Source organism: Nuphar pumila, chromosome 15, assembly GCF_984573655.1.
Source record: "Nuphar pumila chromosome 15, dmNupPumi1.hap1.1, whole genome shotgun sequence".
Lineage (NCBI taxonomy): Eukaryota > Viridiplantae > Streptophyta > Magnoliopsida > Nymphaeales > Nymphaeaceae > Nuphar > Nuphar pumila.
Window position 1 is genome coordinate 89,406,430 of NC_143263.1, and position 26,551 is coordinate 89,432,980.

General features: G+C 40.7%; 1 protein-coding gene across 1 annotated transcript in view; it reads right to left on the reverse strand.

The window, feature by feature from the left end:
* The window catches only part of GA1 (Terpenoid cyclases/Protein prenyltransferases superfamily protein), a 41,531-nt gene extending 15,341 nt beyond the window's left edge, over window positions 1-26,190 (reverse strand). The window contains exons 1-12 of the mRNA XM_089990656.1: window positions 26,002-26,190; window positions 24,768-24,860; window positions 22,899-22,999; window positions 20,679-20,958; window positions 17,479-17,662; window positions 16,301-16,515; window positions 15,703-15,823; window positions 14,238-14,350; window positions 10,114-10,340; window positions 7,391-7,506; window positions 5,236-5,334; window positions 4,102-4,320 (exon numbers count right to left, since the gene is read on the reverse strand). Of these exons, the coding sequence (XP_089846782.1) occupies window positions 4,102-4,320; window positions 5,236-5,334; window positions 7,391-7,506; window positions 10,114-10,340; window positions 14,238-14,350; window positions 15,703-15,823; window positions 16,301-16,515; window positions 17,479-17,662; window positions 20,679-20,958; window positions 22,899-22,999; window positions 24,768-24,860; window positions 26,002-26,110 (1,877 nt within the window). The 5' untranslated portion in view covers window positions 26,111-26,190. The remainder of the gene's footprint in view (window positions 1-4,101; window positions 4,321-5,235; window positions 5,335-7,390; window positions 7,507-10,113; window positions 10,341-14,237; window positions 14,351-15,702; window positions 15,824-16,300; window positions 16,516-17,478; window positions 17,663-20,678; window positions 20,959-22,898; window positions 23,000-24,767; window positions 24,861-26,001) is intronic.
* Between the last annotated feature and the right edge of the window lie 361 nt (window positions 26,191-26,551).

Consider the following 26,551-nt stretch of genomic DNA (forward strand, 5'->3'; position numbering starts at 1 on the left):
TTGGTATCATTGAGTGACACAGTAGTGATCTTGAGAGCTAGATTAGTTTATTCATAGATGACTACCCTGGGAGTAGCTGAGTTGGGGGTTAACTGAGACATGATTTCCTCGATCGTCATGGCAAGAGGGAGAGAGAGCAATAGGCAAAACAGCCATACTCGAGAGAAGGCACAGTAGTGACCTGGTCATTCTTGCTTTGATACCATGAAGAGATGTGGAAGGTGTGATGGCGTATCGAGTAAGGCAAAAGAGAGATAGAGAGGGAGTGAGAGAGGGAAAGACAATCATTTACATGGTTGGGCCATTGAGGCCTACGTCCATGGATGGAAGCAGTCGAATCCACTATTTTATGATACAAATGCATACAAGGCAGTTGAGATAAATAGACTAAAATGAGTCGACTCTATCTCTAGATAGACTTTCACGGGTAAGCAACTATCTATTTAGATAGATATCACCAATCTCCTTAGATAGAGGCCATAGATAACCACAACCACTAGAACTAAAGTTTCACATTCAAGTGAACTGTCCAAATGGGGTTAATTGCCTTATACCGACCTTATACTGATAGTCTTATCCAAATGGGGGCTGGTGTGAGTTGTTTACCATCGTAACCATCATATACCATGAAGAGACGTTAAGAATAATTGAACCCGATTGTATAGAAAGAGTTAGTTGTACCATAGGACCACTAACAACAAATAGTTTTATCATGGAGATTGACTCTTAGAGCCAATTGTGGGACATAAAATGTTTTGCACAGGCATTCCATACACTAAGTATGATCTATTACTTCAAGAGCACTAAATTATCATGCAACACCATGTTTCTTATAGACAAAAACTTTCATAAAACTATAAAAAAAATTGTGTCCCAACATCTCTATACCCACGATTGATCATAGGAAATAAACACCCACAACGAAAGCTATAAAAGAAGAAAAGAGTGGGGAAATATTCTCCATTTAAATCTACTGCAAATATAATGCCATACTGCCTGTGAAATATGACATAAAAAATAGGTGCATGTGATCTTCCTCTTTCTTACAATACATGTAACACAAATTTAAAAAAATATTGTAAAGGGTTAAAGCCTATTTTGCATTAGCAACCTTTGTGAACAAACCAATTATGCATCCCAACATGCTCTCGGAAGAACTCCCTTTCACCATATTAACTTGTACCATACATTTCCAGGTGCATTCACTCTAATAGAGTTCCAAATCTCCTTTCGAGAGACAAAATCCCCACTCGAGCTACCCTTCTATAAAATAACATCCCAACATTTGAGGTGGAGAAGGCCTAAACACAGTTCCAGACACTTTGAAGGGAAGGAAATGGTGGAGCATTACAAAAAACAAACATCCACAGGCCTACTAACGAAAGAGTTTTAATTTTTGACAACCCAGATTTTTCATGTTGATCAAGAAAAGAAATTAGTAGTGCTATTATCCATCAGTCCAAAATCTTGAACTCGACCCATCCTTAACATTTGACGATACCAACATATGAATGTGAGGCCATCCCTAGACAATTACCTTCCAAATCCTTGAACTGCTAGGATATTTTGGCAGCCCGCATATACTATATCTTCTAAGATATTTTGTTCTTGCAAATGAGGTCCAAACCATTTTCTTGCAGCACTCATCAAGTGCAAGTTTCGCTAAACATACTGCATTAATATCCACTACGCGCCTAATCCCGACTCTGCCTTCTAATTTTGGCTTTCATAACATATCCCTATAGCCCCTTCTTGTTGAAGAAAATTATGAAACATAGACTCCAAAATACAAATGACCCTAGCAGTTTTAGGGACAATGACAAAAAAACTGAATAGAACTTAGCATGTTTTGAATCAATAGAATCTTACTTGAATATAACAAAAGCTCTGACTTCTGTGATTCAATTCTTTTTTGAACTTTAGCAATAACAGGTATACCCATATCCGACTTTAGCTTTCTGAAAAATAGGGGCAGACCCAAATATTCAATTGCAAGATCAAACATAGACCATCCTAGGACACCAACAACATTGCAAATTATAAGGGCATCAATATTAAAAGGAACAATGAAAAATTTAAAAGCATTCACCTTCATACCAGCAGAGGCCTCAAACTCTTTCAAGATGTCTTTAAGAAAAGAAAGATACCTTAAATCCAGCTTGGCGAAAACAAAAATGCAATTTACAAAGAATAAGTGAGAAACATATTATCTCGATAATCCAAAAAATGAAAGAGCTCCAATCTGATCCTCTTGAATGGCCAACGAAAATCTCTATGACAACCTCTCCATTACCACAAAAATAAGTAGGGGGATATAGGGTCTCTAAAAGAGTTTACGAGATAATCAAGAAAATGATATGTATCATCAAACGTCAAAAGTCAAGATAGACACATCAAATGTGAAGATATACATCTCCAGATTATTGGTTATACTATGAAGATAACATCGATAGCAAACAAATGTGAAGATAGACATTTCCAGATTATCGATATATATATATATATATATATATATATATACTATATCTTGTATCTACTATATCTTGCTAATATTGTAAGCCCAATGATTCAATAATATTTTTTGTATTCTTCACTTTAATTTCCTTCATGGTATCAAAGTGCTCAGGTGATGCCTCGACATGATAGATAGCAGAATTGAAAGTGCATCAAGTCAGAATCCTGAAGAGATAGAGAGCCCATTTTTCCTTTATCATTTAGACAACCCTGGTATGACGCTAGTATCATAACCATTGGCCGACAACAACTACACCAGATGGTGTCAAGCCAAGACCATGACACTATCTGCAAAAAATAAATTTGGATTCGTAGATAGATCCATCAAAAAACTGACTTCTCCCACAAAATTTGTTGCTGCCTGAGAACGATGCAACAACATTGTACTATCATGGCTACTCAACTGTCTACATCTAGATTTGTCCTCAAACGTTATCTACGCTGAAACTAGGACTGAAGTATGGACCAAAATCTGTGAGTGATTCTCTCAATCGAATGCTCCACACATATACCAAATTCAGCAATAAATCATAAACCTAAGCATATACAAACCTCTATGGTAGCCTATTACACAAAGGTAAAATGTTTTTGGGATGAGCTATCCACATACATGACCATTCTGCCATGTACATGAGGAACAACGAGGGTCATTTATAAACAACAAAACCAGGAAAAACTTATGCAGTTTCTAATGGGATTGAATGAGAGCTACAGTGCCATAAGGAGCCAACTGCTCTTGATGACACCATTACCAAATATATCTAAAGCCTTCGCACTACTTATGCAAGAAGAGAGACAACGTGATCTTAGGGTCACGACTAATCAAGAACTGGTGGCGACGACCACAAGCGAATCCAACACTCAGACCAATACAGATCAAAATAAAATTCGGCAAAATAGTGTCCACCTAAAGTGTGATCATTGCGGAAAACTCGGCCATGTAAAGGCCAAATATTTTCATCTCCACGGTTTTCCTAATCGATCTGGTACTCCCGCCAATGCCCAACAATGGAGTCAAGCGAGCGCAAATTCTGCGACTTTCGAAGGCAATAAGCTAACATCTGCCCAAAGCCCGAATGACTTACCCATAAACAACTTGATCAAATAATAGCTGCGATAAATTTAGATAATCCCAAACCAACACCTGCGGTCAACCATCCATTTCGTGGCCCATGCAACCTGACATTCCAAAAACCAGACCATGGTTTCTGAAAAGACATTTAAGCTCCCACATCTTGAATGAAACAGTCAAATACTGACCCTGAAGTTAATTTGATGGTTAAGTTTCATATGAAATATCATTTTGACCTTGCCTTGAAAAGTTTTTTTTTCTTTTTTTACCTTTTTTGTGCTTATCCTATTATATGATGCCGGTAATTTAGTAATTTGATTATATGTAAACCTGAGTTCATCACTCTGAGGTCCTTATTTGACAGTTTCACTAGAAGGATGACCCTCAAATGTCTTATTCAGAAACTTGGGGCTGTATTTGGAACATACCCACGTTCCCTTCCTGCTTGTGCTTTGAAGGATCTTGTTAGTTCATTAAGGAACATAAGTAACAAGTCGAGTTGATTAATTATTTACCTCTGAAATTCATCAAGGATACCAGATATTCGATCTTCACTGGATCTTTCTTCCCCGAGATACCTAGACACGGCTTCCATCAAAGCCACAGATCTAGCCCATGCCAGCCGTTCGGGTGCACGTTCGGGCTCAAAGATAACTGAAGCTGCCAAGAAGTAGCCCTGCAATAGCACCCTCTTGGTAACACCATAATCCTCCAATTTGCACTCCTTGTACCACCTATAAAACCAGACAAATTCTCATTAATTAGCATGTTAAGCACACTCTTATGAATGGCAATCGAATTGTTAGATTTTAACATAAGAACATATGTAAAGGGAATGCATTTCCACAATCTTTTCTGTAAGTCATTGCCCAATTATTTTCTTATAGCATGACATTCTTTTTGCTAAAAAAAGGGAAGCACAATTCTTTCGTATTGACGGCTGAAGACAAATGCGACACGGGCTCCAATATATAGTACTAGAATGTTTGGTTGAGAGAGAGCGAGAGTTTATTTTTGAGCATGTATAACGAACCAAACAGAGGGTGTTCTGTCTCGACTCATTGACTTCTAGACCCAGCTCATGACGAGCCTGAGCTAGCTCATGTAAGAAATAATACACGATGGGATTCCAACACCGGGCATCCTTTTAGCATGTCATGTGTCCTTACCATTTGTGCAGAACTGTTTTCTCTTACACACATTACACAGAGATCCTATACAATATATTTATACGAGCTCATATTATGTCAAGCAAGACAGACACCTTCTGTTTGTGCTCGACTCGTTTATGCTTAATTAACAAGCTTCATACCAACCGAACCGAGCAGAGCCACAAGCTACTCGTGCATTGACCAGCCCTATGCATAAACTAAAAAGCGAAAAGAGAGACTCATGGCATGCATTATTAAAGCAATTACAGGCAGGACTCGTGCTTTATCAAGATATTGGACAACTAAACTAGTTATTATGATTCCCACCAAACTCGAAACTGAAACTGCAACAATTTGGAATGTATCTCACATTAGAAAACCTTCTCGAATAATTCAAACAACTCATTAGAAAGATCCCATTGCATGTGAGGGAGAAAAGAAAAGGCATTTATGCAGAGTTACAAGCTCATTCAATAGCCCCTTCATGGCTTTACCTACCTTAGGATGTCCCTTAACTCCAACCGATGAACAGACTGGACACTGTTGAAATCCGATTTTGCAAGCTCCAGATAAGTCTCATTGTTCACATAGGGCATCCTGCAAAGCAAAGTATTAGATCATAGTTTACTTAGTTAATTTGCAAAGATATAATTAATTATGCCCAACGTAAAAGCAATAATCGCCCATAGAGCTTTCTCAGACGTCGCGTGTTCAACTCCCCATGTTGGTGCCCATGACAAATCCAGGTGGGGGTCCTTTGTGGGCTAGGGTCGACATCACCCATGGTTTACTCAACCCCCAAGCAGAGGAGCCCAAAAAATATCCCATACTTAGACATAGGATACACCGTTTCCTATGTTGATCCTAGCCGTCCAGCTGATGCATCTGGATGGTTAAGCTCAGTCTACATTCAGGTGAGAATATGCACCAATCCTAACCATTGGTTGCACTGCTAGGATTGAACGTAGAATATTGGAACCCATCCTATGTCAAATGATAGGATTCGTACTCGAGGACCTCACTCAAACAGATTTGACACCATGGGTTTGTTCCTCTTTTGGATAACTGGGGAAAACCAGGCTCATTGGTGAAAAAACCCTAGGTCTTGCTTGCCCATCAGAGAGTGACACAACTTTTGGCTTTGTGTCGGGTTGTGAGCTCGTGACATCTCTTCAACTTGGTGACATTTTATCGTCATAAAAAACTAAGTTGGTGACATTAATGAATGTCCCTATCAGGTAAACTGTGCCCTCCTGAGCTCCTGGACATGTTCCTTGTCATTAACCTAAAAAAACATTCATATTCTTGCCTACAATCAATTCTAATTCTTTGTGCCAAATGAGTTGTCTAATTCAAATCACAACCGGTCAAGAAGGTGGAGTCAGTCTGGATCCAAGTGGCTCTGAATCCAAGTTCGACCTAAACATACGATATATTGGGTCTGAGTCTATATCAAGCAGGATCCAGTTTAGGGGCTGCAAGGAAATGGACTACAACAAGGACGATAGATCAGGTGCAATCACATTGCACAATTTGAGTGTGTTGCTTTCCTGACAGCCTGTGAGTTGTGGGGTCCAGCAGCATATTGAGGGCAGTCAGGTATAACGGCACACTCAAATTGTGCAATGTGGAAGGTAATACCATGGAAATAAAGTCAGACCAAGTGAAAAGATCAGGTGCAATATGATTGCACAAATATTTGTACATTAAGCACCTGATTACCCTTCATCAGGCCTTGGGTCCACAACTGACAGGCCCAGTCCCCAATCATATTGCACCCGATGTCAGACCGACACCCCTTCCCCCATCCTATTTGTGTGATTGCACACTTTTGGTGTGCTGCTGCACCTGATCACCCTCCATCTGCTGTTAAGCCCCACAGCTGACAGGTTGTATCCTAAAGATAGAGGGGTAGTCAGGTTCAGCAGCACATTAAACCGGATCCAACCTCCACCTATTGTACGTGCTCAGTGAAAGACAGCAGCTTTTCTTGATTCCCCATCTGGATTGTCAATCACCAAAAGGAGGAGTCCAGATTTCGGGTGGGTCCAAATCTTATGATAACACATGGGCCACAAAAGTTACCATTGAGGAGAGTGGGGTTAGTGATCCAAGGTCTAGATCTTGTGTTGATCACACCAATCCACATGGATACAGGCTACTCATCGTGGCCACCATTAAAAGAACAGTTGTCTCCATGATTATATCCATGTCACAAAAAACAGAAATTTCTCAAGATTTTATTGCAAGAAATCCAAACAAATCTTATATGTATTTTAGTGTTATAAAATTATGTTAATATATTTCTTTTTAATGCTGATCGAGGATTTCCTCTTATTTTCACCAACAAAGCAAATTTGTCCATTTAGTGTTTTAGTGTCACAAGGTGTCAAGTGAACATGTCCCCACGCGAGTTGAGATCAAAGAAGCGGTTAAGTGACATGGCTATGTGACACTAGCCAATCACATGCCAGCATTGCATGGGGCCCACAGCTAGAGTGCAGGCCTCACATAAAATGCTGTCATGTGATTGGCTGTGTCAAATAGCCATGGTATTTAGCCGCGCTCTCTGGATCCCCTCTCCCCACGCTGAGATTACCTGTAGGCGGGGAACTTCGTCATTATAAAAAGAAAGAAAGTTAAAGAGACCAACCTGTAGAGTGTCTTCCCAATCCATACGTCCTTTTCACCACCATACTGATCCAAGTAAAGTCTCGTCTCAACTCGGGGAAGGTTTCCATACATTGGGAAATCAAGTGCATACTCCACCTGCACGTGTGGATGAGTCATTAAATTTTTATTTTATTTTTTTTGAAAAGCAAGTTGGGGTTAGGCAGACCCCTACCAGTTATACAAATGATTGGGATTAGAACTTGCAACTTCCCAACACAAGAGGTGACCTGCACTAGCTGCTCTTACCAGCAAGCGTAGGATGAGTTGTTAATTACTTATTAGCAGGCTACCAGCACTCTCTGTTTTTAGCTATCGGTACCTCTGGCAACTATGTCACATGGATCTTTTTTTTTTCTTTATGATGAGGAACTCTCGCCAAGAATAGGGATGGCAGTGGGCGGGGGTGGGGGACAAGGTCTCCAGGGCGGGGGACAAGGTCTTCACCCCCGCCCTGTCTCAAAATTTTGCCTTCCATTCTTGCAAGGGTTTTGATTTCAACCTTCATCCCTGTTTGATGTCCTCCATACCCAGTCCAAACAGGGCGGGCCCCATTTCTTCCCAATCCACTGCCATCCCTAAAGGCATTTTAGTTATTTTACTAATGGGGATCGCGGACCGGACGGGGCGGGAGAAAGCATAGGCCCATCCCCACCTCCATCCCCACACGGGTTTTAATTTTAACCTTCATCCCTGCCTCCATCCCTAATTCATGTCTTCCATCCCTGGATCCAAACGGGGCAAGGCGAGGCTCCACCCCGTTTTCCCTCAGTCCACTGCCATCCCTAGCCAACAACCAGCCACTTAATAGAGGCAAACCCCAAGTGGGAAGTGGGGTTTGAACCGGCACCTTCATCTCAATGCCTTCACAACCAGGCCACTGGCCACGCAAGAGGATGCTCCATTTTGATTACCGTTTTGTATCCCCTTATATCTATAATAGATATATTAATCATATTGGAGACTTGGCTGTCTTCTTGTATCTGTACTGTAGCCGTATCCATAACATAGGCTACCAAACAAACCGATCGAGCTGGGCTTGGACTATTCAACCTCAGCCAATTTAGGCCGACACCGAGCTCAGGCTCACCTCGGGAATGGGATCAACCTCATTAGCTTGGAGTTGACTTGTTTGCCTCTGTGCATAGGCGGAGCCTGGGGGGGGGGGGGGGGGGGGGGGGGCAGAACTGGGCTGTAGCCCAGTCCTGCCTCCCGGCCCAGTTAAAAAAAAAATTAAAAGCTCAGCCCTGATTCCATATGAAATAGATTTTTATCCATTTTGTAGCCCAGTCCTAGCCCAGCCCTGACTGCAGCAAATAGTTTGATTTGTCCATATGAAATAGACTTTTATTAATAATTGTAGCCATTTTTTATTTTATCTCAAAAAAAAAATCGGGGACGCTGCCCCCGAACCCCAGACTATCACAACAAAATTTTTTTTTTTTTGCTACCCCCCCCCCCCCCCCCCATGAATCCTAGCTACGCCCCTGCCTCTATGTGATTCATTTTAAATGAACTGGTTTGGGCTTGGCTTGCCAGTTCATATTTTGAACCAGTTCATATTTTGAGTCCGAGTGAGTTTTTTCATGAGCTAAACAAAGCGAAGCCATGAGCTGATAGGTTTGTTTCTCCAACATATCTTTAGGGCTGTCAATAGTAAGTTGGTCTGGTAGACCCAACTAATCGTAGTTGGGTGGACCCATATACTGGATTGGGTCTAAATTTCACATAAGCTGCCCTAACAACTCTATGCACATGTAACATCCATCCCATTCTGTTGAGGCACATGCACACAACTTATCTTAGATGGATGTGAGCGTGGATAGATCCAATTCATTTTCAATGGTAATCAACATTCCCAACGTGGAACCAATTATGGTACGGCTAGGAAATGAGATGAGCAGCTCATGGCTCAGCTTGTGTTCGACTGGTAAAGAGCTTATTTGAACTCAAAATAAGCTCGGCAAGCTGAATATGAAGAATGAGTATTTGGTTCGGCTCAACTTATATAGGCTCGATCGTTAACAAGTAATAAATATATTTTACATCATGTAGCACAGGTTTTAGACTTGGAAGCAGTAAGTTTAGATTTCAAAACTTATTGCTTACAACTTTGAAACAATGAACATGTTTCGTAAATGAGTCAGTTTGACCCTGACTCGGTAGTTTTAGTGTCCGATTTCTATTATTTTTTATTAACAAGCAGGCTCAAGCTCGACCGGCTTAACTCGAGCTCACCATGAGCTCGAACGTAGATCAACTTGACACAAGAATGAACAGAGATTGAACATCCTCTCTTTGGTTCGTCTGGCTCGTTTACCAGCCCTATTAAATTTACAGGGCAAGTTTCAGAACCAAAGTGGGCCTAAACCCCAATGAAGCCCAACTTTGATCTTGGTCCAGCATATAGGAGTCAGAACTCTCTCTCTCTCTCTCTCTCTCTCTCTCTCTCTCTCTCTCTCTCTCTCTCTCTCTCTCTCTCTCTTCTAATCCAGCGGATCCTGGTTGAGCTGGCTTTGTTGTTTGTTGCTAGCTGTCTGTAGTTTCTTTTTCTTTAGCTTTTGTTTTTTCTATATTTTAGTTTTGTTTTCTATTTTGTTCGGTTCATGGGTTCAACGTTTTGTTGATCTTCATGAGTATTGATGTTGATCTTCTTTGGTCTCTCTCTCTCTCTCTCTCTCTCTCGCTCGCTCGCGCGTAATTTACCTCCCCAGGCAAGTCTTTGGTCATTATCCACTTATCAAGCAACTGGTTGTTTGCCTGCTTTTGGCGAAGAAATTTGTAGGAGAACACCTTTGCATCTTCTAGAATCTTCTCACCGGGAAACATCAGCTGGGCGGCTCTATTGAGGTTGTAGATCCCAGTGATTGCCTGGTTAGATTGGCCGGAAAAACAGAAGAACTCGCCGTCTTTCTCAAAATGCCGAAATACATCTGTCAAAAAATTAACTAATTTATTACTGTTCTTAGCTAGATTACAACTAGTGGTACACAAATTCTTCAGCTCACTAAATATTGCACTCAGCATTTATGTCCACATATACCTAAATTTAAATTTTACCATTTTATATTGGATATTGATAGCAAGCATGTAATTTTGCATGAGATGGCTTGTGAAAGAATCAAACTTGCAACTTTTTCCAAAAGCAAAATGTGACGGTATATACAATTATGCTTGTATGGGCCAAGTTAATAAGGTTGTCTTTTAGGTCATGGCAGTATCAGAGAAAATTCTTGGACGTTCCAATATCTTTTGTGCTATCTATTTGTAACTGTTGTATGGCTGTTTAGCTGTGGCCATTTACTTGTCCATTATTTGATTTATTACGTTGGAATTTAGTAAATATATTTTTAGGTTTAACTAGTTTTTCTAGGGCTTATACTTTCACCTTGGGTGCACACACACACATCTATCTGTGTGGAGAAACGTTCGCTACCCTCATGGATTCCAAACACCCTAGTGAAGACTTCAATTTTTTCTTTTAAACTTTTTACACATCTGTCCCTCCAGATTCTATTTTGAATGTTTAGTTTAGGAGAAACTCACCCTTACGTCATGTTTTCCTTTGTTTATGTTGAAGTTTTGGGGTTACTAAGGGTGGATTCCTACTGTTTTTTTGCTTTCTGAACATGTCCATGGGATCTGATTTGGACAAAATGGCCTCTACTTTAGTTTCAACAAAGGGGTCTGGAACCCATAAGGGTAGCTAATATGTGTGTGTGTGTGTGTGTGTGTGTGTGTGTGTGTGTGTGTGTGTGTGTGTGTGTGCCCCTTTCATTACAATCACCCTCAAATTTTATTTTATTTTTAGAGGAAAAACAATTCATTTCAACAGAAAAACAGTACAAGCCAGACTGAGGTCGTCAAGAGATCAAATCTTTTTTTTCTCTGGCCATTTGTACCATTGGCCAAAACATGGTAGGGCATCTTGGTTCTAAAAAAAGTGATATTGGCGATCCACTCTAGGTTCAAAGTTTCGGTAAATAGTTGGCAGGATCTTAAACCAATGGGATTCCATTTCAGATCATGTCTGTTTCAGAATTCTATCATTCTTTTGGTGTCCAAATCAATCTAAAACCCTGGGTCCTAAACATAAAAAGTACATGCATCTAAAACACATATTGGTTTACTTAAGGGTCATTGTCACTATATAACATACGTACGTCCACCAGGAATAATATGCCAACATTTAATTTAATTGGGCCATAGGGTGGGTTTCCAATGCATCTAAACCTGGGTCTGGTGGGAGCCATGTCGTATGTGCATCCACCAAAGTTTTGTAGCCAAACATGAAATATCTTGAAAGTCGTGAGGGAACTCTAAATCCACTAATAGAAAATTTACTGCTTTTTTTTGGGTGAGGACAGACCTTGAGGACAATTTAACAACCCTTGGTGGGAGGTTGATATGGTGAGTCCCCACAAAATCTGGTTTCCTCACAAACCCTCTGGATATTTTTGGTTTAATTTCCACATGGAACTCCAAAGGGGGTGCAGTAGCATAAGGAAAATCTCATGGGATGGGATGAAATTTGGTTGCCCCAAATCTCTCCAATCCCTCAAATAGCTACAACCTCTATTGGTATAATATATAGTTGGCTACTCCAACGCTAGACACCCTTGTCATCTTGCTTCTCATCTCCCTTTCTCAACTGCTTTTTGGTCTACTCCCTGGCTTTGTTAGTTGTTTGGGTGCTGGTACATGGCATGCAAATGCCAACTCAGGCCGGTTGACAAATACCTGCACCCAAATAGCCATGAGATTTAGCGAATCTCAAAAGGCTCCCGAATCCTGGTTGGGATATCCAGGATTTGACATTTTGGTGCCAGTGCAGGCTCCTAAATAGGGCCTAGACCTTGTAAATGTGGCTGGGAAAAAATGTGCTCACTTTGATGCTTAAATTCTAGGGTAATTTCTTTACACAGACCACCCTTTACCTGAACCTTTCCTGAAATTCTTCATCAGTCATAGGTTTGTAAAGAAAGGCCTACCCTCACCTAGGTAACCTGAGTTAAATATTTTAAAATACCAAAGATACCTTTTCCACTTTGTTCTCAACTAGTTAATTTGAGTTAAATATTGTTAAATGCTTTAGTTAGATATATTTATCTTGGATTTGGCCCAGAGGGGCTTCTCTCATCTAGCAGGGGCAACTTTTAATGTCACCAAGTTGACCCGACGTCACAAGTTCAAAACCCATGGGTAGCATCCCTTGCCGCAAGGTTGAAGCCAGGTGTACTCCTCAGTCGACAAGGGGGGCCACAAGGATTTTACTAATCAAAGGCCGGCCAATGTGCTATTGGTTTTTTCCTTTGCATTATATATATATATATATATATATATATTGATGTTGGATCTGACCCCAAATACTGATACATGTTATCCGAAACAAAGAACATGAGTGAGATCTATTCAAGATCTAGGTTGGAACTATGACCCATTTGGTTATTCGTAAGTTGGTGACGTTTAAGGGTGGGTGGAGGGGACTTCATAACATGTAAGAAGGGGAATTATGTCTGTTTACCAGATAAGGGTAAAATAGAAATTTTAGAAAACTTAGGGTAGAGTAGAAATTTTAAAGAACTTAAAAAGATAGGTTAACTTAAAAGTCTTTATTTGACCATTGTCAGAAAGACTTATAAGAAAGTTGCCCTAACTTCTGCTTGCAATGGCCCTCCAGGCCTCTACCACAAAGTTTTCTGTGCTAACGGGAAACAAAATGATGAAAAAAGAGGTAGTGGATAACGAAAATGAAGTGTACCAAGTGAAGTACATGAAAGGGACTCTGCAAAACCATCAACTGCATTATTAACAATGGCACAAGAAGGCCAAAGAAAAAGCTGAAAAGAAAACTATTATTAACGTACTGACGGAAAGCGACACCACTCACATATCCCCCATCCTCCCATCTTAGAGAAGTTTTCATGTGGGATACTGTTGAAGAAAGGGGTACCTACATAAACAGTGACCCGTTTGGCATTATTCTGTCATAGGGTTCATGGGACCCAAATTGGCCCCCAAAAGAAAGAGTGGAGTCCATGAAAAAGGTACATGGGGTTCACTATGATGGAACGTATCATTATCATGATCTTGGATGCTTCACATTTGCTAAATAAGGTAGCTGACTATCAACCTCGGAGAACTGTCAATGTTGTAGGTTCCATCAATCAAATATCAGCTTTACTTTGCTCTGAGATGATGTAATCACCAGTTTTCTAGCCTTTTTGGCTTTTATCTTTTGGCAATTAAATAAATAAAAAAAACTCAAGAAATGACATTTAAAAACAATAAGTTTGCTTGGTTTGGTATTTAATGACGGTGTAATTAATACCACCAACTCCTGCAGGTGTTTGAGAATCCAATTTTGAGAGATTGAAGCTGGTGTTGGGAGTGGAGATGGGTCATTTTAAACTACATCCATGTTATGTTGTTGACAACTCAATTCTCATCTCCCATTTTCATCTTCACCCCTCTCATCTCCTCTCTAACACTGGCTCCCAAACACAGTGTATAGGAAGAGTAGGGAAGAATGGGCAAACTGGGTGAACCATGGCCACTAGATTCTGCCATTTTTGTATTTTTGTTAGGCCAAGGGAACCTTTGGCATTTTTATATCACTGAGGCGGCCTCCAGTTGGTATAACCTTGAGGTCTTCCCTGCCCACCCGGGAGTACAACAAGCTTCGATCTTGCGGCAAGGGATTGACTTGTGGATGTCCCATTTCAGTTGACAAATCATGGTCATCCCTAGCGAAGAAGGCGAGGCACCCTCACCGGCGATTGTACTTAGTTATTCTATAAAACACTAATTATTTGGGTAATGGTACTTACCAGCAGAGACATCATATCCATGTAGTCTAAGGAGCCTAAATCCCATAGAGGTGTCATCCACATCATGTACCTCCGAATTCCTTGCCCAACAAATCCCAGTGTCCGTCCAATACCTGTGAAAAACTCATCAGTTAAGTTTTCTTTTACTTTTTTTTTTTTGTTTTTTAAGAAAACAAGAGACCTTGTCTTTTTATTCTGCAACGTTGTGATTTTCTCCCCCCTTCTTGATATCCAAGCCGAGGATTAGCCCCTGGTGGGATTCGATCGAAAACCCAACTAAGATAAGGTTGGCTCTATCTGGTCCAGCCATATATAGTCACGTATCTCATTGCCAAGGATTCCTCGGCAAGGAAAATCTCATGAAAATTTCAAAAGAGTTTGTTAAAAAAAAGAATTAAAATAAAAAATAATCTAAAAAATAAAGAAAAATACTAAAATCCGGTCAAATGATGGATGTCATCATGATCAATTGAATTCATCACAGTTTTCACATTTCATGAATTTATCGCGTTAAATCCAAAATTATCACTGAAATTTGTGACCGTAGGTCCAACTACTACTATCTTTTTCTACGTTATGCTTTAGTAAGTTTCAGAGCCGAAAATTCTGTCAGCTGTACATGCGCTATATCATAGCAGCAACCACCTTTCAGTGCCCAGACATAGAATGAATGTGTAGGGGGGCGGTTACAGCACTGAAAGAGGCTGATTTTAGAGCAGACCACTTGAGGGCCGGCCGTCTTAATGCAACTGACAGAGGACTGTCAAAGAGTTGCTGAAACAGGCAGAGCCAAAATACAGCCCCTGCAAAGAGCCATCGAAGAAGTTGGGCCCGAACTCAGGCAAAAGTAGTTGAGGCCAATAAGGTGGGAAAACTGCCACCTATTTACTCCCTACAATTTTTTGAACCGATTGACCTAAGAGATCAAGATATCTTTCTAGAGAATAAAACCAACCACTAATTAGAGGTCTGAACAGGGTGAAGTGGACAGGTACCAGGTCATGGTTAACTCAGGTTTGGACCGACTTTTGGATCAAACCTGAAAAAAACAAGGACCAAACCTCATCACAGCTAGTTGCACTAGTTTGGGCCACTCGAAAGCCACACATGCAGGTCCACCAGTTTCAAGTTTATGGGGTCGAGGTTGGATCAGGGCCCATTTCAGTTTTTCTGGCTTAGTGGGTCACTAGGTGCATGATCCATGGACCCGGCTTTGTACCAAAAAGAAAAAGTTTCCAAGCCTTAGGACTAATGAACAGCTTGTCAGGTTAACCCCAATGCCCATTCCTATTGAGGCATGGTACCCTCATATACCTCCAAAAACAGATGGCTGAGAGAGAGAGTATAAGTTGATCCCAATCACGTCAAGCAAGCAATACACGGATCGGTCTGACCAAGCTTAAATGTTCAATAGTTATTATGTTGTGTATGATGGAATAATTAAATTAAGCTTCCCAATCACTACCTGTATACATAGTCCAGGCAGTCCTTGCTTTCTGACTCAAAATGGCGGGCAATTCCAAGTCGTTCTAGTCGATCAACCATCCAAAGATGCTCGAATAAGTCCACAGGATAAACGTTGGGCACTGCATATCAAATAGAAGCAATCAATAACCTTCACAGCCATCCGAATGACCCCCATGTTGTATTCCCCAAAATGGGCCATGAAAGTTGGGTCAGAAACAATGGTAGAAAAAGTATATAAGAAGTTGCCCACTCCATTGTGGAAAAACATTTATAATTAAAGTGTATGTTGACATAACTTTACCCCTATAAGATAATCACCAAGTTCGTGAACTCGTTTATCTTTTGTGTAAGAACCTAATGTTTTAAACTTGGAGATCATAAACTTGGTCACATATATTTCAATAACTCCCAAACGTACCCTGAAAATGACAAATTTGTTTATTCTCTTTCAAACAAAAAGGTTACCAACTCCAAAACTTTGTGTTACGTACGTACTAATATATAAAGTTTGGAGTCCATGAACTTGGTCAGCTTTTTTACTTGAGGCCCAAACGGACTCTCATCAATACCCCCATGGTGTATCCAATCATTCATACCTCCGCCGTTGAATCTTTGGACGATTTTGCTGAGATATCTCAAGCAGTTCTCATCCTTGGTTTGCATGAGAGCAAATGCTGTGGAGGAGGGAGAGAACAAGAATGATCCATCCTCACATTGGAGCTTCATGAGCTTCTCCCAATCCAAGTCTGGCATTCCCTCCAAACTATGCAATAGTGTTGTGGGTATCTTGTGCAAGACCTCCTTTGGTATCCTGTCCACATTCAAATAGCAGATTAGCATCACAGTAGTATCCATGAAGTACTGCACCAACCATGGGCCTGGGATGTTGGCAGGATTCAAAACAAGGGGTTTATCATAATAACCATTTAACATTAATTAACAAATATACATAGACTTCTTTTTCTAATGCAGCTAATTAACTATGTGTAAACCTATGAGACCCTACTTTAGCCACAAGTGGTAGTTTTGCAATCTCTTAGTCACAAATATGAGTCTGGTAATTCTACTCATCCCTTATGTCATCACCCATCTTCATACCCCTCTTAAATTTTATGATGCAAGTTGTTTTTATCAAATCTGACCTTAGAGACGGATTCAGCATTGTCGATTTAATAAGAATATCAACTCTTGGATCGTATTTTCTCAAAGAAAAAATATGATTTGACAACCACTGATTTTTTAATAGCCAAAAAAAAATGCACAAAAGTCCAATTTTGGCAATTTAAATGTTGATCTTCACTAAATAAATGACGTAGATCACATCTACTGAGTCCGATTTGGTAAAAACAACTTGCATCAATGAAATCCCAAGGAGGGGTATGAAGATAGGGATGACATAGGGGATGAGTGGAATCCATTTGCACAAATATGGTGACATTAAGCAAGAAATTCACAGTCTGTTAACATCCTGGCGGTAATATCTCAGGAAATTCAAAACATTACCTATTTCTAATATATCATTTTTAAAAAAAAATTATATCTTTGGTACATCTAGTATTGTCTATTTCTCTTTTATTTTTTAATTATAAATGTACAGGGAATTTGCTGATATTTTTCAAAAAATAGATTCTTTTTATCTATCACTAGATTATGACAATGGTTTATATTGCTTAAGCACTGAACAAAGTATTAAATGAGACATTAAGCTAGCTAATCTTCATTTCCATGGTTGCCATTAGCATGCAGTGATTTGAAAGATCTTTTGCTCTTGTACCTTTCTAACTTAAGCCGTCGTTGCTCGTATATCTTGTATAAAACTGGAGAATCATAAGGGAGGTCTATGGCCATGGCCCTAGCGATCTCCAAGAGAGAAGGGAAAGCCACTTCAAAGCCTATGGGCATGTGCTCATGTTCTTCTTCCCCAAGTTTGCACATGTTGGCTCGAAGGAATGAAATTCCTGCATGAACAAAAGAAAATTTACTTTAACTTTCTAGAAGTGAAAGAGCAATTACTACAAGATTAAGTTCTTTCCGATTAACTTAAAAGTGCCGAGGTTGTTAAAGCAGATTTAATGCATTAAAATCAGATAAACATAAATTAGGCCTTTAAAATTGTGTTTGCAATTATAACAAAAGCTTGTATACACTTGAGACATCAAGTTAAGATAATCTTACAACAAGAAGCTTGGAGCAACCATCTAATGACCCTATGTTTGTTTGGATAAATGAGCAGGAAAAGAAGTTGGTGTCCATTTCCTGTCATGCTAGGCCAATGCCAAACAATTCTTTTTGGTAATACTAGTCCCCCAAATCCTTCTAAGAACTCCTTTAGAGAGCGGCAGGAATGGCCGAATGGGGGTTGGTGTTCCTTTCCATGCTAGAGCAATGCTAAAGGTATACAAGGGTTCTAATTACTCCCCTATTTTTAAGTCAACCCTGTAGATTTTGTAGACAACAATCACTCATAGAGAGAGAGAGAGAGAGAGAGAGAGATTTTAGCCAGGCCAAAGGAAAGCTCTCCATCATCGGCCGCACATTGGCAGGCCTCTAATTGGTAAAACCCTTGAGGTTCTCTACTGACCGAGGAGTATACCCAGCTTTGACCTTGTTGTAAAGAGTACCCCTTATGGGATTGGAACTGTGGTTGTTTCATGTCGAGTGACAAACCACTGTCACCCCTAACGGTGAAGGTGGAGCCCTTGTAGGCAAGAGAATGGTTTTCTTGTCATCTACCATAACCCAATGGTAACTAAGACTTACCTCAGTTTTGCAACAAAATTCCTTTGCCACGGGAACAGAAGTGGATAGAACTGTAAGGCCTTTCTTTCCTAAGCTGCCTTGTCTAGATCCCAAAAGGCGCAGCCTTCTGAAATAGCAGCTCATGGGAAAGGACAAGCCAATGCTTCCTTGATGAGCCATTATTCTTTCATTGGAATGTGATAATAAGATAGGCGGATGGTTTCCCTCTTGTTCTTTGCAGCTGCTTATTATTGGCCACTTTACCTCTAGTGCCTAAAGGAATGGGAGTGGTAGCTTTTTCCTGTGGCCCCACCTATAACAGCATAGTAGTTCCAAAATCACAAGAATTAATAGCTCAACCGAGGGTGTGGCTAGGACATTCAAACTTCAAAGTGAGGACATGGTGGCCTTTGGTCATTAATTGACTGTTCCTCGTGTTCGTTTATTGGAGCCCACGTTTAGACAAAGTTGACCTAAAAGACATTTTGAATGGCGACAAATTGAATTATGTTTTTGCTTTCAAAAGCTTCACTCAGCCAATTTTGAGAATCAAGGGGTCGGTAGTAGGTATTGTGCAATTTACTCAAAGCAAGAGCAAATTGCTAGTTTTTAAGGAAAAAAGACTGGCTCATGCTTTGTATGTATATTACTCATATAAAATTGATACCAAATTTAAACAATTGGCTCATTGTTATCGACTATGCATTGGGAAAGAGACAGACAGCCAATGCCCTTGGGCTTGGATGGACAGTTTTCCCACAACTGCTAGAGAAAGGCATGTCTAGTCCCAACCAATTCTGTTACAATTCATGTGTTGAGGTGCTTGAACTCGGGCTAGGCGTGAGATTTCCAAGTGTAGAAAAGGTCAGAAAATGTGTAACCATTGATGGGGCAACCAAGTGGAGAGCCCTAGAACTTAGGGAGTCAGGGAGGCTTACGGAGCCAATTTTTGTCGTCAGTTTCTATGCATTTAATCCTAAACAAAATCTGCTTTTCAGGCAAAATGACAAAAATTGTGGATTCATTACCAAACGGCAAAAGCAGTCAATAAACCATCTTCTCTCTTATTCCACACGGAGAATGAAAGAACCTACCTCTAGGGGAGGGCAACGGGCCCGCCGGCTTGATGGGCCAAGCCTACCCGGCTCACCATGGGCCCGCAGGTTTGGGTCAAAGATTTAGGCTCAGACTCGTTAGCTACCAGGCCTAACCCCGGCCCATTATATATGTGTGCCGGGTCTGAGTCGCCCCGCAATCTACAGGGCCGGCCCGATGTGTCTGAGCTATTTATTAAATTTTAATAATATAAAAATTTTAAAAATTTAATTAATTGTATAGTAACTTGATAACTATTATTATTTACCTAATTAATGGAACTAATTTTATGAAAACTAAAAAAATAATTAGTTGGGTACCTAGAAACTTGTTAATTATTTATTGTTTACCTAATTAGTTGGGTTCGGGCCGGGCCGAGCTGGGCACAGCCCGCTTCACATTGGCCCATTGAGTCAATGGACCGGGTCATGGGCTGTTCTTCAAACCAGAGTCTATTAAGAACCGGGCCAAAGCCTGGCCTGTTAGTAAATGGGCCCGGCCATCTTCGAGACAGGCCACACTTAAAGCCCAGTGGGCAGGTCTGGGCCGGCCCCATGCCCACCCGTACCTAACTCGAACAGAAACGGACACTGAGAAAAGCAAAATTTCTCGTATGAACAATGCACACACTTGAGAGTATGCCTGATTAATGCACTGCACTTACCTAAGAAACAGGGATAAGGGAAAGAGATACTTCATGTTATCCCACTTGTTTAAACTAAGCGGATGCATCCAAACACCCAACCCCAAGTTGGAATATCTCATGCATTATGCTCAATCATGCAACACACCAACCCATCTCAGTTTTCTACACAAGGTGTTGTATCCAAAAGACTCCCTCCAGAGCGCCTTAATTCACTGCAGGCCTGTTTGAAACCGACCTGCTTCGAACTCACAGCACAGTATCCTCCAAAGACAAAAAGTTGGGGAGGGGGGTTTCTATACCAAGCACACATGGGCAACTGTGGCAAGTGGGCATGTGTAAAGTCCAAGCCAGAGTGGCCTAACTCTATCTACTTGTTAGTGGGTAGGCTAGGCCCATACAGTACTGCAGCCTCAATTAGTAGCAAAATCAACTGGCAAGCACATCGTCATGGAGCGGATCAGGTAACATCAGTTGAGAGAGAGAGAGAGTTTTACCCTGTTCCCATCCGTGGGAGGAGTGGCTCCACGTCTTCAATGCGATCACGCAAGCCAAAGTGTTGATGACTCTGTCGTGGGCAGAGAATATGTGGGGGTCTCCCCAGGAGCCGTCGGGCAGCTGATTCCCTGCGATCCAGTCCAGGCAGCTCGGGAATTGTGGGCGACCACCACCACCGCAGATCTCTTCCACCAGCGCCACCCATGCCGTGTCGTACGCCGACGCGTTGATCTCACCATCACCCATCCCTTTCAGCATCGATCTCACCCTCTCGATCAGCTGCACGTAAAGATGATGTCGCAAGGATGCGGCAAAAAGGACACGGGATACGTCATGATTGTGTGATTTTTCACTAAGCATATTGCACATGTAGACATGGCAATGCATGATAGTAGAATTGGAAGCCTCACTTTCACGTAGCATAAAAAAATCCTCATCGAGAACCGGATTACTTCACTGTTGCTACCAAAAACATGCATGTCGGCTGGTCAGGATATGCACAGGATCAGGTTCGGTATACACTGGATCTGGTTCTGCATTCTGTGGTGATATTATGTCCCACTTGCCCGCAAAGGTTGTGTGTGTGCGAGTACAGAATCTCAACTGACCATGCTTCCTGTGTGCACTTCATGAAGTCTCTTCCGGACTTCCTGTGACTGACCAGTTTACAGAACCTAAAAGACAAATGGGTCATACTTGGTTAAGGTACAACATTGACTGAGCTCAGCACAACAGTCATGTGTTTGTCATTTTGAATCATCCTGATTCTTTTGGTGGGTCTATATCTCAGTTTGGATTATACAATGTTGGTGATTCCAAAGTTAGAGTCCAAAGTCCAAACAATTAGGGTCGGATACAAGTCAAAATCACAAGGGCATATATGCTTAGTATCCTTTGAAAATGGAGAATTTAATTTAACTAGGTCCATGTCGCAGACAGCAGCAGCATGGGGGCTGGGTGTGGTATCAGGGTGCACTCGAACACGTCCAAATAAAATTTAGTTGGATTGGGGTGAAATTTGGGTTGTGCCAGGTCAAGAAAATGGAAGGCCAGACCTGACCCATACAATTTAAAACTACCAAGTATATATATATATATATATATATATATAGAGAGAGAGAGAGAGAGTAATGGGTCCCTGCTAAATCGATTGTGCTAAATAAAATGTGCTAAATGAGTTTTTCAGGTTTTGTTCATTTTATTTTTCATTTTTTCATCAAAAATACATGATTCAACTCTGAATTCCTCGTAAATCGACCATACCCAACACATTTATGGGGTCAGAACTGCGAAAAAAAACATCAAAGAGCAGAAAAACCCCATTTAGCATGTTTCATTTAGCATGGACCTCTCTCTCTCTCTCTCTCTCTCTCTCTCTCTCTCTCTCTCTCTCTCTCTCTCTAATATATATATATATATATATATATATATATATATATATATATATATATATATATATATATATATATATATATATCCTAATTAAATTTAAGTTCGGGTTTGGCAACATGCCCGACAAGGACCCAAATTCAGGAAAAAAATCTCAACAAAACATATGAATACATGAAAACCGAAGCAACATATACAAATACAAAGAATTAAATTCATGTTTTTTTAATTAAAAAAACCTAAAATCATTGAAAGTGTGGGCTATCACGTTAACATTACGATAAGATGTTTGTATCATAAGTTTGGACTAGGAATGGTAAAGGAGCTGAACGAACCAAACACAACCAGCTCGAGCTGGCTCATTATAAAAAAAAAAAAAAGATGATCCATAAAAACTGCATATGCTCATTGACATGAGTCAGTATGAGCCGAACGAGTAAAGCGGAACACCTATTATTCACAGCAGCAGCGCTCACAATATTGCTTGTAGATCGGCTTGCCAAGCTAGCTTAACCGGCCTGAGTGAGCTTCATGCAAGCTGAACCGAGCTCAGCGGCAGCGAGCTCGTTTCATTTACCAGCCTAAGTTTGAACTCATGGAGCCTCAGATTGAGTCCCTTATATAGCAAATAGGAACTATTAAGTAATAGTAATTAACATCGAAAACCCTGGGTGTGTGGGTGCCTTTAACTGGTGGGCTCAGTAAGGGCTGGGTGTCAGTGACCCAACCCGAGGTTTACCTCATAGTCATAGGAAGTGGGCCCATCAAATGACCCGATTCTCAGCAAAGGTTCCTCATCATAGAAAATAACATTGGAAAAAAAATCAAACCTTTTGATCCTTGGCTTCTCCTCCATCGCCCGTGCCAACTTCGGTCCTCTCCTGCGGCCAGCGGACAAGCGAAACCATGTTTTGGGTTTCGTCCTTCGACTCTGTCACGCCCATATAAAGCTGTCAACCCACTATCCTACAAGTACAAAAAAAAGAGCGTTCCTTTCTCTGCAGCCCAAGATGAGTTGCACGTTATCAACTTGGAGAATGTTCATTATTCAAAAGAAAAAAAACACATAAAAAGGGTCACTTGGCCAAAATGACCATGGCATATTTTCATCTGGACTCTTCACTGCTACAACGCTTGGAGTTATCATTAGCTTGTCCTTTTCTAACGTGTAGAGGCTGCATGGATATTTGGATCATTACGATAAGGCGTGTATTGTATGATGTCTTTTTATTAGTAGTTTTAAAATAAAGTTAAATTATTAGACCCCAACGGGGGGGGGGGCTCCGCTTGTCTTCCAGGAGCAGTTAGTGCAAGTCACCTTGTGTTGGGACGTTGCAATTTCGAATCCCAATGGCATATGGTTATATAACTGGTAGGGGTCTACCCAACCCCAGTTTTCTCTGTCAAAACAAAAAAGAAAGTTAAATTATAATTTTGAATTATTAAATTATTACACTTTATTTGGAAAAGTGCATCCACATGACCTAGTGAAATCAATGCCACCAACGACGATAGTAGCAGCTCTTTAAAGAATGGTTTGGTATAAATGATGTCATCCAAAGGCAAAAACGCCTAAGGATGTCTTTGGATGCTAAAAAAGGACTTCCTCGACGAGGATCGTGTATGACGGTATCCAGTCATCTGCGCCCACTTAACTGGGTATAGCAAATCAGGTAGCTTTTCACGTTTAATATTTTATGTTTCCAATTTTGAAATAACTAAATAATATATATATATATAAAGATTTTTGAGCGAACGGATCAGATCTGCCAAATCAACGATTCTGGGTGATTTGGCATCGTCACCGTCCTGGTGATCAACGACTCCAGTGTGAGCCGCTGTTGATGACGTCATGTGCATTTTTTATGGCGGCTTATGGCAATGAAAACCGTGGACGGCGACGATGCCAAATCACACCATCATCGATGACTTGGCAGATCATCTGATCCACATCAGCACTTGACCACCAATGAGAGAAAACTTTGTGTTCATGGGCCCGGATATACGTTTCCAATATACTCATTCTTGTTAGTATAGTTGCAAACGGGTTCGATATGGGTCTGGTCAAGATGACTTGAGTGACATTGGATCCGACTTTCAATATTGAGTCAGTTTCCAATCCAGATCTGAGTCAGAACAAGTGGTAGGTTATGGATCTGAATCTGATCTGACCCCGGATCCGTAGAAAACGGATCATGTATATTTGTTTTTAAGTGATTTAAATAAAACGGTTTGGGTCAAAACCTGGATCTGAGCCTATTTATTGATCCGATTCTAACCAGGATCCTACTAAACCTGACATTATTTGTTCCGAATCCGCTCATTTATAAGGCAGACATCATTTTATAAACCGTGTTTGCATGAAATACCTTCGGTCAGGTTGAATATCCGAACCAGATCCGACCCACTTGCACACCCAACTCTATAGTAAACTACAGAAATATCTGATTTGGTGGCGGATAGTTTGGTAATCTCGCAGCCTCACCAGATCTACTTTTAGGAAGCAAATTAAAGGGATCGTTAATCGGAGTGTGTTCGGATCAGGTGCAATCTCATTGCACAAATGCATTGTGCGCTGCACAGTTTGCTGTTGGGCTTACAACCGAAGATGGAGGGTGATCAGGTGCAGCGGGACAGACATTGCATTTGTGCAATGTGATTCCACTTGATTCTGCAGGAGGGGCTCGCGCGAGATGTACCTTGGCTGCTCGGCCTCAGGATGGCTAAGGTTCTCGTTCGGGGGAACCCGATGTCCCCTCGCTTTCCTCTCCACACGACGGGCACGCTCCGACCTGATTCAACGTCCCAAGAAGTAAGATGATTTATCAGAAAAAAATATATAGAAAAATTGTAAATAAAATTTCTGCTCGTGCCCGCTGGGCGTTAACCGCTCGCTTAAAAAAATAAAAACTTGGTAAAAACGGAGTGTGAACAGGAACCTCAACTGATACTTCGTCCACATTCAGCGATTGAACTAAGAAAAAAACATATTGATATAATTAATAAACATTATTATTATTAGAAAAAATAAGCGAGCAATACACGCATAAATGACATTTTTGTGATATTTCCTGGAGCTAATTCTAAAGGTCAAAACTTAAAAATATTAAGAAAAAAAAATCGGAAGTCATGAAAGCCAGCTGTTCAGTGGGGAAATTTTATTTTTACCTGTGAGAAAACGAAAAAAAATAGGGGCTAAGTGCGTAAACTTTTGAATCAGCTAAGATAGAGAGATTTCTCAAAAAAAAATAGGAGAAAAGATCCGAATTTACGTTGCGTTGGATCTAGAATTAAGGGTATGATTATTTAAATAAAAATTACGGGAATAAGTTAAAAAAAAATCCAATCGAGGGAAGCTTGAAGGTCGGCTTTGATATCTTGGCCTCTAGCCGTTCGATCATATTTGAAAAAGAAGAAAAATAACGCCCAGCCGTTAGATCCTCATGAGAGAGAGAGAGAGGGGAGGCAATAAGAAAGAACTTGATTTTTTTCAAGAAAAAAACAGATCTTTTCAGAAAATTTTTGCTAGAAAAAAGATCACATAAATGTATTTATCAGAGCAAAGGTGTAATATAAATTGCAGTAACTTTAACGCTTTGGTTTAATATATATATTTAGAAAATCGCTGGCTCAATATTCGTCAGATGCATAAGAAATTAGTAGTTTAGAAGAGATTCGTAAATAAATTCAAGATTAGAAGAGATTCGTAAATAAATTCAAGATCAGAAACAAACAGAAAAAAAGTTCAACAAGAAAATGACTAAATTTCAAGTAATTCATGATTTCAAAAACTAAAATTTAGTAAAAAATCTTGAAAATCTTATTTTTACGAATGGAAATCGATCGGCTCTATGATCATTTCTCGTCGAAAAAACGAAAGATTATAAATTCGGGGAGGACAAGTTGGAAAGCGGTGTTAGACGGAGGAGTTACCGGCAAAAGAGCCCGTCCGATCCTCCAAACCCCGGATTCCGGCCTTCGAAGACACTCCGGCACAGATGCATACAAGCTTCACTGCAGCAACGGACGCAGAAGCAGCCATGTCGTGGAGAGAGAGAGAGAGAGAGAGAGAGAGAGAGAGCTATTTATAGTATGGAGGAAGGGATGAGAACGCTCAAAAAAGGAAAGGGAAATCTTTTTGTCGGAGTAGAAAGAACAGCGAATTCGGGAGCGACGAGTCCAAATTCGTCAATTTGAAGATTCCTTGTTTCTCGCCCTCTCTCTCTATCTCTCTCTCCCCTTTTCTCGAGTCTCTATTTTGAGAGAGAGAGAGAGAAAGAGAGAGAGGCCTGAACGGCCGGCAGTGAAATAATTTCCGGCAACCAACCGCTCGGGCGAAGGCAAGGTGCGCCCCTCATCGAGCCACTGCAGGATGCGCTCGCTCTGTCCCCCTTTTTATATGTATGGAAAGGGAGACGATCTCCAGGAGGCCGGAGAAAGAAACAACTTTCGTTGAACCCAAAAATCAAGCCTACTGCTTTTG